Source organism: Coregonus clupeaformis, unplaced genomic scaffold (genome assembly GCF_020615455.1).
Source record: "Coregonus clupeaformis isolate EN_2021a unplaced genomic scaffold, ASM2061545v1 scaf3432, whole genome shotgun sequence".
NCBI classification, from domain to species: Eukaryota; Metazoa; Chordata; class Actinopteri; order Salmoniformes; family Salmonidae; genus Coregonus; species Coregonus clupeaformis.
Genome location: NW_025536886.1, coordinates 35,001 through 47,393, shown reverse-complemented (window position 1 = coordinate 47,393; position 12,393 = coordinate 35,001). Strand labels below are relative to the sequence as shown.

The window sequence follows — 12,393 nt, the reverse complement described above, 5'->3', positions numbered from 1 at the left end:
ACATGCTCACCTGACCAATGGCCTCATGGTGACATCCCTAAGCAGTTTCCCTCCTGTCCTGCAGCTCAGTTCAGAAGGACGACTGCATCTTTGATGTGTCTGGGTGGTTTAATACACCATCCACAGCATCATTATTAACTTGACCACGGCTTAAAGATATATTCAATGTCTGATTTGTTATTGTTAACCATCTACCAATCACTGCCCTTCTTTATGAGGCTTTGGAAAAGCTTCCTGGTCTTTGAAGTTGAATCTGTGCTTGAAATTCAATACTTGACTGAGGGACCTTACAGATGTATGTATGGGGGACAGAGGAAGGAGTAGTCATTTAAAAATAATGTCAACCGCTATTTTTTTCACCCAGAGTGAGTCCATGTAATTTATTATGCCCTCCCAGGCCCACCCATGGCTGTGCCCCTGCCCACCCATGGCTGTGCCCCTGCCCAGTCATGTGAAATCCATAGATTAGGGCCTAATGCATTTATTTCAATTTACTGATTTCCTTATATGAACTGTAACTCAGTAAAATCGTTGATATTTTTGCATGTTGCATTTCTATTTTTGTTCAGTAAAAAGGATTTGATTAATGCAACATATTTTCGTCTGAATATAAATAAAATGTGGAACACCCAATAGTTCATATCTACTCCTACACCATGTAGGCGCACTCTAGACCTACGTGTTTATTTTTTGTTTGACTGAATGAATATAAAATTGTCCTAAAATGATTTTGCTGCGATAACAACTCCAGTCATCAGAAAGCGACGTGGGCTATTTGCGTGACGTAGAAAATAGCGGACATGACGCAGCGGTCCACAACAACAAAGATGGTGGCTACTTTACCTTAGGTAGCGAACTAAATATTTTGCTAGCGTTATTTCTTTTTGCGCATTTGAGTACTCTTCTGTGCAGATTCATGATTTTATATACATATATATATTTTTAATACTCATGTTTACTAAGCTAACCGTTTGGTTAGCTTGCTGCTACTAATATCTAATCACCATTATGTCGCCAAACTAGCGTAGCTCGCTTTCTAGTTCGGCTTGGTGTAGAGTAGCAAACGTTAGGTACTTGATGATACACCACTTATTTAGTAAGTAGAGGATCGTTAAATTGCGACACATAATTTAACTTTTTGTTAAATATCTAGCTACCTAACGTTAGTTAAATTCAGTTTGCTAGCTAGCTAGCTGCCCATATCTAACACTGTTTTGATAAGTCACAGCCAGCTAGCTAACAATTAGCAGGCAATGTATTTGGTTGAGGCTAGCTAACTACACTTAGCTACTAACTAAAAATAACAATAGTATGGATGAGTTAGACTGGTCATTGAGTTAGCCACTGTAGTTAACTAGCTGTGTAAAGAAAATAAGCTACACCAACATTTCCTGACTCCAGAAAAGTAATTAACAAAAGTCAGCTACCTCGTTTACACAAATCTAATCACTATTCGATTGGTCAACTGTGTTTTAGGTGACTGTAACGTTACTGTCGACTAGCCGTCCGTGAGCTAGCAAGCCCAACGCCGCCGACCGACTGTCCCAGCTATGAGCTCGCTAAGCTACTTCACCCCGGCCCGAGAGGAAGAGCTGCTGTGGTCGGGGAACGCAGGAGCAGCCACCGGACCTCAACCCAGCACCCTCGGAGGAGAGGAGGCGCGGCGCTTCTATCAAAGCCTCATAGAAGAGGGGGGTGGAGGGGAGAGACGGGGAGTGGATCAGAGGAGGAGAGAGAACCACACGGGGAGAGAGGGAGCGAGAGAGAGGAGGGGAAGAGCAGGGGAGCACGTCCAGGTATCACAAACAAAACACATATAGCCTAGTAGCAACACACATAGCCTAGTAGCAACACATATAGCCTAGTAGCAACAAATATAGCCTAGTAGCAACACATATAGCCTAGTAGCAACACATATAGCCTAGTAGCAACACACATAGCCTAGTAGCAACACACATAGCCTAGTAGCAACACATATAGCCTAGTAGCAACACATATAGCCTAGTAGCTACATCATCTATGGTCATGTATGATTTAAAAATAAAGTATTTCATCAGTATATATATATATGCAACATCCATCAATTTTACTGTGTGTGTGTATATATATATATATATATATATATATATATATATATATATATATACATACATACATATACAGTACCAGTCAAAAGTTTGGACACACCTACTCATTCAAGGGTTTTTCTTTATTTGTAAAATGTTCTACATTGTAGAATAATAGTGAAGACATCAAAACTATGAAATAACACATATGGAATCATGTAGTAATCAAAAAAGTAAATTTATATTAGAGATTCTTCAAAGTACCCACCCTTTGCCTTTATGACAGCTTTGCACACGCTTGGCATTCTCTCAACCAGCTTCACCAGCAATGCTTTTCCAACAGTCTTGAAAGAGTTCCCACATATGCTGAGCACTTGTTGGCTGCTTTTCCTTCACTCTGCCGTCCGACTCATCCCTAACCATCTCAATTGGGTTGAGGTCAGGTGAGTGTGAAGGCCAGGTCATCTGATGCAGCACTCCATCACTCTCTTTCTTGGTCAAATAGCCCTTACACAGCCTGGAGGTGTGTTGGGTCATTGTCCTGTTGAAAAACAAATGATAGTCCCACTAAGGCCAAACCAGATGGGACGGCGTATCGCTGCAGAATCCTGTGGTAGCCATGCTGGTTACGTGTGCCTTGAATTCTAAATATATCACAGACAGTGTCACCAGCAAAGCACCCCCACACCATAACACCACCTCCTCCATGCTTCATGGTGGGAACTACACATGCGGAGATCATCCGTTCACCCACACCGCGTCTCACAAAGACACAGCGGTTGGAAACCAAAATCTCAAATTTGGACTCCAGACCAAAGGACAAATTTCCACCGGTCTAATGTCCATTGCTCGTGTTTCTTGGCCCAAGCAAGTCTCTTCTTCTTATTGGTGTCCTTTAGTAGTGGAGTCTTTGCAGCAATGCGACCATGAAGGACTGATTCACACAGTCTCCTCTGAACAGTTGATGTTGAGATGTGTCTTTGACTTGAACTCTATGAAGCATTTATTTGGGCTGCAATTTCTGAGGCTGGTAACTCTAATGAACTTATCCTCTGCAAGCAGAGGTAACTCTGGGTCTTCCATTCCTGTGGCAGTCCTCATGAGAGGCAGTTTCATCATAGCGCTTGATGGTTTTTGCACTGCACTTAAAGAAACTTTCAAAGTTCTTGAAATGTTCAATATTGACTGACCTTCATGTCTTAAAGTAATGATGGACTGTCGTTTCTCTTTGCTTATTTGAGCTGTTCTTGCCATAATATGGACTTGGTCTTTTACCAAATAGGGCTATCTTCTGTATACCACCCCTACCTTGTCACAACACAACTGACTGGCTCAAACGCATTAAGAAGGAAAGAAATTCCACAAATAAACTTTTAACAAGGCACACCTGTTAATTGAAATGCATTCCTTGTGACTACCTCATGAAGCTGGTTGAGAGAATGCAAAGAGTGTGCAAAGCTGTCATCAAGGCAAACGGTGGCTATTTGAAGAATCTCAAATATAAAATATATATTGATTTGTTTTAACAATTTTTTTTGGTTACTACATGATTCCATATGTGTTATTTCATAGTTTTGATGTCTTCACTATTATTCTACAATGTAGAAAATAGTAAAAAAATAAAGAAAAACCCTGGAATGAGTAGGTGTGTCCAAACTTTGACTGGTGCTGTATATATTTATTCATTAGTATTTCTATTGTCACTGTAAGTAGCTCTTGACCTAAATGTAGCTAAAGTAAATGTATTATATCTCACAGGCTAGCAGGCAGCAGGTCAGCACCACCAGTACTACCACGGAGCTGGAGGGGCTGAGGCTGCTGCGTTGTGCCCAGGAAGGTGACCTGTCTGGGGTGAGAGGCCTGCTGTCCCGGGGGGTGGATGTCAACTTCCAGGTAGGTCACAGGAGGTATCTGAACCCGGGTCTCCCGGGGGAGAAACCAATTAGGGGATTTGATTACTGGACCGGGCCGCCCGAGTTGGCGGAGTTTTCACCGGGTGATAAGTGATTGCATTCGTTATGTCACCGGGCTGCCTCCCGGGCATGAGCCAGGTGCCCCGTTCAAAGCCCACGGAGAAGTTGGCTCGAAAAAAAAGTGACCTAGGTTAAACGTGGAGTAATGAGTAGGATGCTGTGTTTTCACATGCAAAAGTGGGGCTTTTGATAAAAATAGTTTATCTGCATGAAAATGGAATATTCTTATATACAGTACCAGTCAAAAGTTTGGACAAACCTACTCATTCCAGTGTTTTTCTTTATTTTTACTATTTTCTACGTTGTAGAATAATAGTGAAGACATCAAAACTATGAAATAACACTTATGGAATCATGTAGTAACCAAAAGAGTGTTAAAATATATTTTATATTTGAGATTCTTCAAAGTAGCCACACTTTGCCTTGATGACAGCTTTGCACACTCTTGGCATTCTCTCAACCAGCTTCACCTGGAATGCTTTTCCAACAGTCTTGAAGGAGTTCCCACATATGCTGAGTACTTGTTGGCTGCTTTTCCTTCACTCTGCGTTCCAACTCATCCCAAACCATCTCTATTGAGTTGAGGTCGGGTGATTGTGGAGGCCAGGTCATCTGATGCAGCACTCCATCACTCTCCTTCTTGGTCAAATAGCCCTTACATAGCCTGGAGGTGTGTTGGGTCATTGTCCTTTTGAAAAACAAATGATAGTCCCACTAAGCGCAAACCAGATGGAATGGCGTATCGCTGCAGAATGCTGTGGTAGCCATGCTGGTTAAGTGTGTCTTGAATTCTAAATAAATCACAGACAGTGTCACCAGCAAAGCACCCCCACACCATAACACCACCTCCTCCATGCTTTACGGTGGGAAATACACATGCAGAGATCATCCGTTCACCCACACCTCGTCTCACACAGACACGGCGGTTTGAACCAAAAATCTCCAATTTGGACTACAAACCAAAGGACACATTTCCACCGGTCTAATGTCCATTGCTCGTGATTTTTGACCCAAGCAAGTCTCTTCTTCTTATTGGTGTCCTTTACTGGTGGTTTCTTTGCAGCAATTCGACCATGAAGGCCTGATTCACACAGTCTCCTCTGAACAGTTGATGTTGAGATGTGTCTGTTACTTGAACTCTGTGAAGCATTTATTTGGCCTGCAATTTCTGAGGCTGGTAACTCTAATGAACTGATCCTCCACCTACCTTAGTTGAATGTACTGAATGGTGGTGGTTACCTACCTGTAGTTGGATGTACTGAATGGTGGTGGTTACCTACCTTAGTTGGATGTACTGACTGGTGGTGGTTACCTACCTTAGTTGGATGTACTGACTGGTGGTGGTTACCTACCTTAGTTGGATGTACTGACTGGTGGTGGTTACCTACCTTAGTTGGATGTACTGACTGGTGGTGGTTACCTACCTTAGTTGGATGTACTGACTGGTGGTGGTTACCTAACTTAGTTGGATGTACGGACTGGTGGTGGTTACCTACCTTAGTTGGATGTACTGACTGGTGGTGGTTACCTACCTTAGTTGGATGTACTGACTGGTGGTGGTTACCTACCTTAGTTGGATGTACTGACTGGTGGTGGTTACCTACCTTAGTTGGATGTACTGACTGGTGGTGGTTACCTACCTTAGTTGGATGTACTGACTGGTGGTTACCTACCTTAGTTGGATGTACTGACTGGTGGTGGTTACCTACCTTAGTTGGATGTACTGACTGGTGGTGGTTACCTACCTTAGTTGGATGTACTGACTGGTGGTGGTTACCTACCTTAGTTGGATGTACTGACTGGTGGTGGTTACCTACCTTAGTTGGATGTACTGACTGGTGGTGGTTACCTACCTTAGTTGGATGTACTGACTGGTGGTGGTTACCTACCTTAGTTGGATGTACTGACTGGTGGTGGTTACCTACCTTAGTTGGATGTACTGACTGGTGGTGGTTACCTACCTTAGTTGGATGTACTGACTGGTGGTGGTTACCTACCTTAGTTGGATGTACTGACTGGTGGTGGTTACCTACCTTAGTTGGATGTACTGACTGGTGGTGGTTACCTACCTTAGTTGGATGTACTGACTGGTGGTGGTTACCTACCTTAGTTGGATGTACTGACTGGTGGTGGTTACCTACCTTAGTTGGATGTACTGACTGGTGGTGGTTACCTACCTTAGTTGGATGTACTGACTGGTGGTGGTTACCTACCTTAGTTGGATGTACTGACTGGTGGTGGTTACCTACCTTAGTCGGATGTACTGACTGGTGGTGGTTACCTACCTTAGTTGGATGTACTGACTGGTGGTGGTTACCTACCTTAGTTGGATGTACTGACTGGTGGTGGTTACCTACCTTAGTTGGATGTACTGACTGGTGGTGGTTACCTACCTTAGTTGGATGTACTGACTGGTGGTGGTTTACCTACCTTAGTTGGATGTACTGACTGGTGGTGGTTACCTACCTTAGTTGGATGTACTGACTGGTGGTGGTTACCTACCTTAGTTGGATGTACTGACTGGTGGTGGTTACCTACCTTAGTTGGATGTACTGACTGGTGGTGCTTACCTACCTTAGTTGGATGTACTGACTGGTGGTGGTTACCTACCTTAGTTGGATGTACTGACTGGTGGTGGTTACCTACCTTAGTTGGATGTACTGACTGGTGGTGGTTACCTACCTTAGTTGGATGTACTGACTGGTGGTTACCTACCTTAGTTGGATGTACTGACTGGTGGTGGTTACCTACCTTAGTTGGATGTACTGACTGGTGGTGGTTACCTACCTTAGTTGGATGTACTGACTGGTGGTGGTTACCTACCTTAGTTGGATGTACTGACTGGTGGTGGTTACCTACCTTAGTTGGATGTACTGACTGGTGGTGGTTACCTACCTTAGTTGGATGTACTGACTGGTGGTGGTTACCTACCTTAGTTGGATGTACTGACTGGTGGTGGTTACCTACCTTAGTTGGATGTACTGACTGGTGGTGGTTACCTACCTTAGTTGGATGTACTGACTGGTGGTGGTTACCTACCTTAGTTGGATGTACTGACTGGTGGTGGTTACCTACCTTAGTTGGATGTACTGACTGGTGGTGGTTACCTACCTTAGTTGGATGTACTGACTGGTGGTGGTTACCTACCTTAGTTGGATGTACTGACTGGTGGTGGTTACCTACCTTAGTTGGATGTACTGACTGGTGGTGGTTACCTACCTTAGTTGGATGTACTGACTGGTGGTGGTTACCTACCTTAGTTGGATGTACTGACTGGTGGTGGTTACCTACCTTAGTTGGATGTACTGACTGGTGGTGGTTACCTACCTTAGTTGGATGTACTGACTGGTGGTGGTTACCTACCTTAGTTGGATGTACTGACTGGTGGTGGTTACCTACCTTAGTTGGATGTACTGACTGGTGGTGGTTACCTACCTTAGTTGGATGTACTGACTGGTGGTGGTTACCTACCTTAGTTGGATGTACTGACTGGTGGTGGTTACCTACCTTAGTTGGATGTACTGACTGGTGGTGGTTACCTACCTTAGTTGGATGTACTGACTGGTGGTGGTTACCTACCTTAGTTGGATGTACTGACTGGTGGTGGTTACCTACCTTAGTTGGATGTACTGACTGGTGGTGGTTACCTACCTTAGTTGGATGTACTGACTGGTGGTGGTTACCTACCTTAGTTGGATGTACTGACTGGTGGTGGTTACCTACCTTAGTTGGATGTACTGACTGGTGGTGGTTACCTACCTTAGTTGGATGTACTGACTGGTGGTGGTTACCTACCTTAGTTGGATGTACTGACTGGTGGTGGTTACCTACCTTAGTTGGATGTACTGACTGGTGGTGGTTACCTACCTTAGTTGGATGTACTGACTGGTGGTGGTTACCTACCTTAGTTGGATGTACTGACTGGTGGTGGTTACCTACCTTAGTTGGATGTACTGACTGGTGGTGGTTACCTACCTTAGTTGGATGTACTGACTGGTGGTGGTTACCTACCTTAGTTGGATGTACTGACTGGTGGTGGTTACCTACCTTAGTTGGATGTACTGACTGGTGGTGGTTACCTACCTTAGTTGGATGTACCGACTGGTGGTGGTTACCTACCTTAGTTGGATGTACTGACTGGTGGTGGTTACCTACCTTAGTTGGATGTACTGACTGGTGGTGGTTACCTACCTTAGTTGGATGTACTGACTGGTGGTGGTTACCTACCTTAGTTGGATGTACTGACTGGTGGTGGTTACCTACCTTAGTTGGATGTACTGACTGGTGGTGGTTACCTACCTTAGTTGGATGTACTGACTGGTGGTGGTTACCTACCTTAGTTGGATGTACTGACTGGTGGTGGTTACCTACCTTAGTTGGATGTACTGACTGGTGGTGGTTACCTACCTTAGTTGGATGTACTGACTGGTGGTGGTTACCTACCTTAGTTGGATGTACTGACTGGTGGTGGTTACCTACCTTAGTTGGATGTACTGACTGGTGGTGGTTACCTACCTTAGTTGGATGTACTGACTGGTGGTGGTTACCTACCTTAGTTGGATGTACTGACTGGTGGTGGTTACCTACCTTAGTTGGATGTACTGACTGGTGGTGGTTACCTACCTTAGTTGGATGTACTGACTGGTGGTGGTTACCTACCTTAGTTGGATGTACTGACTGGTGGTGGTTACCTACCTTAGTTGGATGTACTGACTGGTGGTGGTTACCTACCTTAGTTGGATGTACTGACTGGTGGTGGTTACCTACCTTAGTTGGATGTACTGACTGGTGGTGGTTACCTACCTTAGTTGGATGTACTGACTGGTGGTGGTTACCTACCTTAGTTGGATGTACTGACTGGTGGTGGTTACCTACCTTAGTTGGATGTACTGACTGGTGGTGGTTACCTACCTTAGTTGGATGTACTGACTGGTGGTGTACCTACCTTAGTTGGATGTACTGACTGGTGGTGGTTACCTACCTTAGTTGAATGTACTGACTGGTGGTGGTTACCTACCTTAGTTGGATGTACTGACTGGTGGTGGTACCTACCTTAGTTGGATGTACTGACTGGTGGTGGTTACCTACCTTAGTTGGATGTACTGACTGGTGGTGGTTACCTACCTTAGTTGGATGTACTGACTGGTGGTGGTTACCTACCTTAGTTGGATGTACTGACTGGTGGTGGTTACCTACCTTAGTTGGATGTACTGACTGGTGGTGGTTACCTACCTTAGTTGGATGTACTGACTGGTGGTGGTTACCTACCTTAGTTGGATGTACTGACTGGTGGTGGTTACCTACCTTAGTTGGATGTACTGACTGGTGGTGGTTACCTACCTTAGTTGGATGTACTGACTGGTGGTGGTTACCTACCTTAGTTCGGATGTACTGACTGGTGGTGGTTACCTACCTTAGTTGGATGTACTGACTGGTGGTGGTTACCTACCTTAGTTGGATGTACTGACTGGTGGTGGTTACCTACCTTAGTTGGATGTACTGACTGGTGGTGGTTACCTACCTTAGTTGGATGTACTGACTGGTGGTGGTTACCTACCTTAGTTGGATGTACTGACTGGTGGTGGTTACCTACCTTAGTTGGATGTACTGACTGGTGGTGGTTACCTACCTTAGTTGGATGTACTGACTGGTGGTGGTTACCTACCTTAGTTGGATGTACTGACTGGTGGTGGTTACCTACCTTAGTTGGATGTACTGACTGGTGGTGGTTACCTACCTTAGTTGGATGTACTGACTGGTGGTGGTTACCTACCTTAGTTGGATGTACTGACTGGTGGTGGTTACCTACCTTAGTTGGATGTACTGACTGGTGGTGGTTACCTACCTTAGTTGGATGTACTGACTGGTGGTGGTTACCTACCTTAGTTGGATGTACTGACTGGTGGTGGTTACCTACCTTAGTTGGATGTACTGACTGGTGGTGGTTACCTACCTTAGTTGGATGTACTGACTGGTGGTGGTTACCTACCTTAGTTGGATGTACTGACTGGTGGTGGTTACCTACCTTAGTTGGATGTACTGACTGGTGGTGGTTACCTACCTTAGTTGGATGTACTGACTGGTGGTGGTTACCTACCTTAGTTGGATGTACTGACTGGTGGTGGTTACCTACCTTAGTTGGATGTACTGACTGGTGGTGGTTACCTACCTTAGTTGGATGTACTGACTGGTGGTGGTTACCTACCTTAGTTGGATGTACTGACTGGTGGTGGTTACCTACCTTAGTTGGATGTACTGACTGGTGGTGGTTACCTACCTTAGTTGGATGTACTGACTGGTGGTGGTTACCTACCTTAGTTGGATGTACTGACTGGTGGTGGTTACCTACCTTAGTTGGATGTACTGACTGGTGGTGGTTACCTACCTTAGTTGGATGTACTGACTGGTGGATGTTACCTACCTTAGTTGGATGTACTGACTGGTGGTGGTTACCTACCTTAGTTGGATGTACTGACTGGTGGTTACCTACCTTAGTTGGATGTACTGACTGGGTGGTTACCTACCTTAGTTGGATGTACTGACTGGTGGTGTACCTACCTTAGTTGGATGTACTGACTGGTGGTTACCTTACCTTAGTTGGATGTACTGACTGGTGGTGTTACCTACCTTAGTTGGATGTACGCTGGTGGTTACCTACCTTAGTTGGATGTACTGACTGGTGGTTACCTACCTTAGTTGGATGTACTGACTGGTGGTGGTTACCTACCTTAGTTGGATGTACTGACTGGTGGTGGTTACCTACCTTAGTTGGATGTACTGACTGGTGGTTACCTACCTTAGTTGGATGTACTGACTGGTGGTTACCTACCTTAGTTGGATGTACTGACTGGTGGTGGTTACCTACCTTAGTTGGATGTACTGACTGGTAGTTACCTACCTTAGTTGGATGTACTGACTGGTGGTTACCTACCTTAGTTGGATGTACTGACTGGTGGTGGTTACCTACCTTAGTTGGATGTACTGACTGGTGGTTACCTACCTTAGTTGGATGTACTGACTGGTGGTTACCTACCTTAGTAGGATGTACTGACTGGTGGTGGTTACCTACCTTAGTTGTATGTACTGACTGGTGGTGGTTACCTACCTCAGTTGGATGTACTGACTGGTGGTGGTTACCTACCTTAGTTGGATTTACTGACTGGTGGTGGTTACCTACCTTAGTTGGATGTACTGACTGGTGGTGGTTACCTACCTTAGTTGGATGTACTGACTGGTGGTGGTTACCTACCTTAGTTGGATGTACTGACTGGTGGTGGTTACCTATTAGTTGGATGTACTGACTGGTGGTTACCTACCTTATTTTGATGTACTGACTGGTGGTTACCTACCTTAGTTGAATGTACTGACTGGTGGTGGTTACCTACCTTAGTTGGATGTACTGACTGGTGGTGGTTACCTACCTTAGTTGGATGTACTGACTGGTGGTGGTTACCCTACCTTAGTTGGATGTACTGACTGGTGGTGGTTACCTACCTTAGTTGGATGTACTGACTGGTGGTGGTTACCTACCTTAGTTGGATGTACTGACTGGTGGTGGTTACCTACCTTAGTTGGATGTACTGACTGGTGGTTACCTACCTTAGTTGGATGTACTGACTGGTGGTGGTTACCTACCTTAGTTGGATGTACTGACTGGTGGTGGTTACCTACCTTAGTTGGATGTACTGACTGGTGGTGGTTACCTACCTTAGTTGGATGTACTGACTGGTGGTGGTTACCTACCTTAGTTGGATGTACTGACCGGTGGTGGTTACCTACCTTGTTGGATGTATTGACTGGTGGTTACCTACCTTAGTTGGATGTACTGACTGGTGGTTACCTACCTTAGTTGGATGTACTGACTGGTGGTGGTTACCTACCTTAGTTGAATGTACTGACTGGTGGTGGTTACCTACCTTAGTTGGATGTACTGACTGGTGGTGGTTACCTACCTTAGTTGAATGTACTGACTGGTGGTGGTTACCTACCTTAGTTGGATGTACTGACTGGTGGTGGTTACCTACCTTAGTTGGATGTACTGACTGGTGGTTACCTACCTTAGTTGGATGTACTGACTGGTGGTGGTTACCTACCTTAGTTGGATGTACTGACTGGTGGTTACCTTAGTTGGATGTACTGACTGGTGGTGGTTACCTACCTTAGTTGGATGTACTGACTGGTGGTGGTTACCTACCTTAGTTGGATGTACTGACTGGTGGTGGTTACCTACCTTAGTTGGATGTACTGACTGGTGGTGGTTACCTACCTTAGTTGGATGTACTGACTGGTGGTGGTTACCTACCTTAGTTGGATGTACTGACTGGTGGTGGTTACCTACCTTAGTTGGATGTACT

At 44.9% G+C, this 12,393-nt stretch overlaps 1 protein-coding gene across 1 annotated transcript in view; it reads left to right on the top strand.

Annotated features, from left to right (window-relative positions):
• The first annotated feature begins 1,550 nt into the window (after positions 1-1,550).
• Positions 1,551-12,393, top strand: part of LOC121570144 (G patch domain and ankyrin repeat-containing protein 1) — a 23,823-nt gene continuing 12,980 nt past the window's right edge. Inside the window, 3 exon segments of the mRNA XM_045220250.1 lie at positions 1,551-1,658; positions 1,758-1,796; positions 3,825-3,959. Of these exon segments, the coding sequence (XP_045076185.1) occupies positions 1,551-1,658; positions 1,758-1,796; positions 3,825-3,959 (282 nt within the window).